This window comes from Dendrobates tinctorius, unplaced genomic scaffold, assembly GCF_039654945.1.
Source record: "Dendrobates tinctorius isolate UK_male_01 unplaced genomic scaffold, ASM3965494v1 ptg000095l, whole genome shotgun sequence".
NCBI classification, from domain to species: Eukaryota; Metazoa; Chordata; class Amphibia; order Anura; family Dendrobatidae; genus Dendrobates; species Dendrobates tinctorius.
This window is the reverse complement of record NW_027361763.1, coordinates 759,253-761,575: the sequence shown is the minus strand read 5'-3', so window position 1 is coordinate 761,575 and position 2,323 is coordinate 759,253. Positions and strand designations below refer to the sequence as shown.

Genomic DNA, 2,323 nt, shown 5'->3' with positions numbered 1-2,323 from the left:
AGAATAACGATAATAACCTGAGACCACAATGTACAAGAAATGAGTCTTTACACATAATACAAGTGACATTAATTCTCCTCTAGGAGGAGACGCCGCCGAGCTCCGGTCTCTATTACACACCAGTAACCGTCACATTATAACCACAGAATTTACATGTCCCCAGTATTTCCATACACAGTCTCTGGGGGTCTCCTGTGTCCCCCGTCACTCTCTATATAGATCTCATTGTACAGATTGTCTCATCTTATAGTTTCTCTCTGACGCTCCAGACACATCAGGATGGTTTCTCGCAGTTATCTGCTGGCTGTGATCTTCATCTCTATTCAGGGTGAGAGATTCGGATCCTTCCATGATTGTGTGTAGAGAAATCTCTACAGTGGATCCCTCATCAGATCAGGATTTCTAGGAAGATCCTGACATTTATCAGTAATGAATCTGTCTCTTCTAATCCTTAGGATCCTCTGGAGAGATTGTGATGACCCAGACTCCAGATTATATCTCTGTGTCCCCCGGAGATACAGTCACCATCTCATGTACGGCCAGTGCTGGTATAAGCAACTATTTAGCCTGGTACCAACAGAAATCAGGAGAACGACCAAAGCTTCTTATCTATGCTGCAACCACCCGATATACAGGAGTCCCAGACCGGTTCACTGGATCTGGATCTGGAACTGCTTTCACTCTTACAGTCCGAGGAGCCACAGAGGACGATGCAGCAGATTATTACTGTCAGCAGTATCAGAGCACTCCTCTCACACAGTGATACAGAGCCGTACAAAAACCTCCTCCTCATCCCCCATGATGTCGCTGTATTACAATGTTGTGTAGAGGAAGGGGCAGAGAATTAGCAGAGCGCTCAGTGATGATTTCTGTCTTCTCTTCTTCCTCTGGGAATAGATTCTTTCTGTACAGATCATTGTATAAACCAGTCAGGTATAAACCAGCGCTGACATAATGATTACAGACTATAGGAACATCTGCACCGGAGGAGAAACTCTGAATGTGGCCGGACAGCGGAGCGAGCTGATGAGAAACAGCTTCTCCTACTTTACACTCAGTGATTTTATGATATAAAAGTAATAATCACAAATCAGAATCTCTACATTTGCTGTTGCTGTAATCGCGCTGATCCACAGAATGAAGATGACGCTTTATTGTGCAGCATGTGAACAGCGTCCATCTGCAAACATCAGGAAACATGAGAATTGTTCCTGTTTTTACTGAACTTTCTATCCTAAATATATAACAGAGCAATATAAGGAGAGAACGATGAGACGTCTGTAACTGGGATTAATACTCGTTATATGGGGACTGAGAATGTGAGAACGTGCGGCGTCTCCATAGACGGATGAGTGAGATGTAAGTGATGGAGGAATCCCCCAATCATCACATGAAGGGGGAACCCATCACCTCCTGGGCGTGTGAGTGATGGGCAGAGAGAGCTGGGGGGATTCCATACATATGTGACCCCACTATTGTAGGTTATGGGAGGCTCATAATGGCCAGGTCACACAGCTGTATAGGGAGCCTGTCAGCAGGTTGGTACATATGTAGATAGTGGTACGGCAGTAGAGGAGCCTAACCCCCAATAATGATATCTTTTTTTAGAGATCCATTGTGCCAGTCATGGGAAATCAACTTTTAAAATATTTTTTGTAGTTTTTAACCCCTTTCTGACATGAGACGTACTATACCGTCCATGGGACCCAGGCCCCTGTGCCCATGGACGGGATAGTACGTCTACCGCGATCAGCGGCGCCCACGTGGTGAGCGCCTCTAATCGTGGCCGGGTGTCAGCTAATTATCATAGCTGACACCCGGCACAATTTGTCAGGGGCGGTCACGGACCGCCCCCGACACGTTAACCCCTTGCACACAGTGATCAAACATGATCACGGTGTACCGGGGGTTAAAGGGAAGCATCGGCAGGGAGGGGGCTCCCTCCGTGCTTCCCTGAGCCCCCCACGGCAGCGCAATGTGCAGCGCTGCTGTGGGGGTCTCTTTCCCTGCAAAGCGCAGGCAAGGAGGAAACCTGCACATTGCCTGTGACAGATTGCTGATCTGTCACAGTGATCTGTGATGTGACAGATCAGCGATCTGTCACAGGACAGTGATGTCCCACCTGGGACTATGTAATAAAGTAAAAAAAAAAAAAGTGTTAAAATAATTTTTAAAAAATCGCCAAATAAATTAGAAAAAAAAAAAATATTCCCCAATAAATTCATATTTTGGAAATAAAAAAAACAATAAAAGTACACATATTAGGTATCGCCGTGTCCGTTACGACCTGCCCTATAAAACTGTCCCATTAGTTAACCCCTTT

The 2,323-nt window shown here is 45.6% G+C and overlaps 1 gene segment (V, D, J or C); it reads left to right on the top strand.

The window, feature by feature from the left end:
* The first annotated feature begins 279 nt into the window (after positions 1-279).
* On the top strand, positions 280-763 carry LOC141098798 (immunoglobulin kappa variable 3-15-like). The segment is given in 2 exon segments: positions 280-328; positions 456-763. Coding segments are annotated over 2 exon segments (357 nt in total).
* Positions 764-2,323: the final 1,560 nt, after the last annotated feature.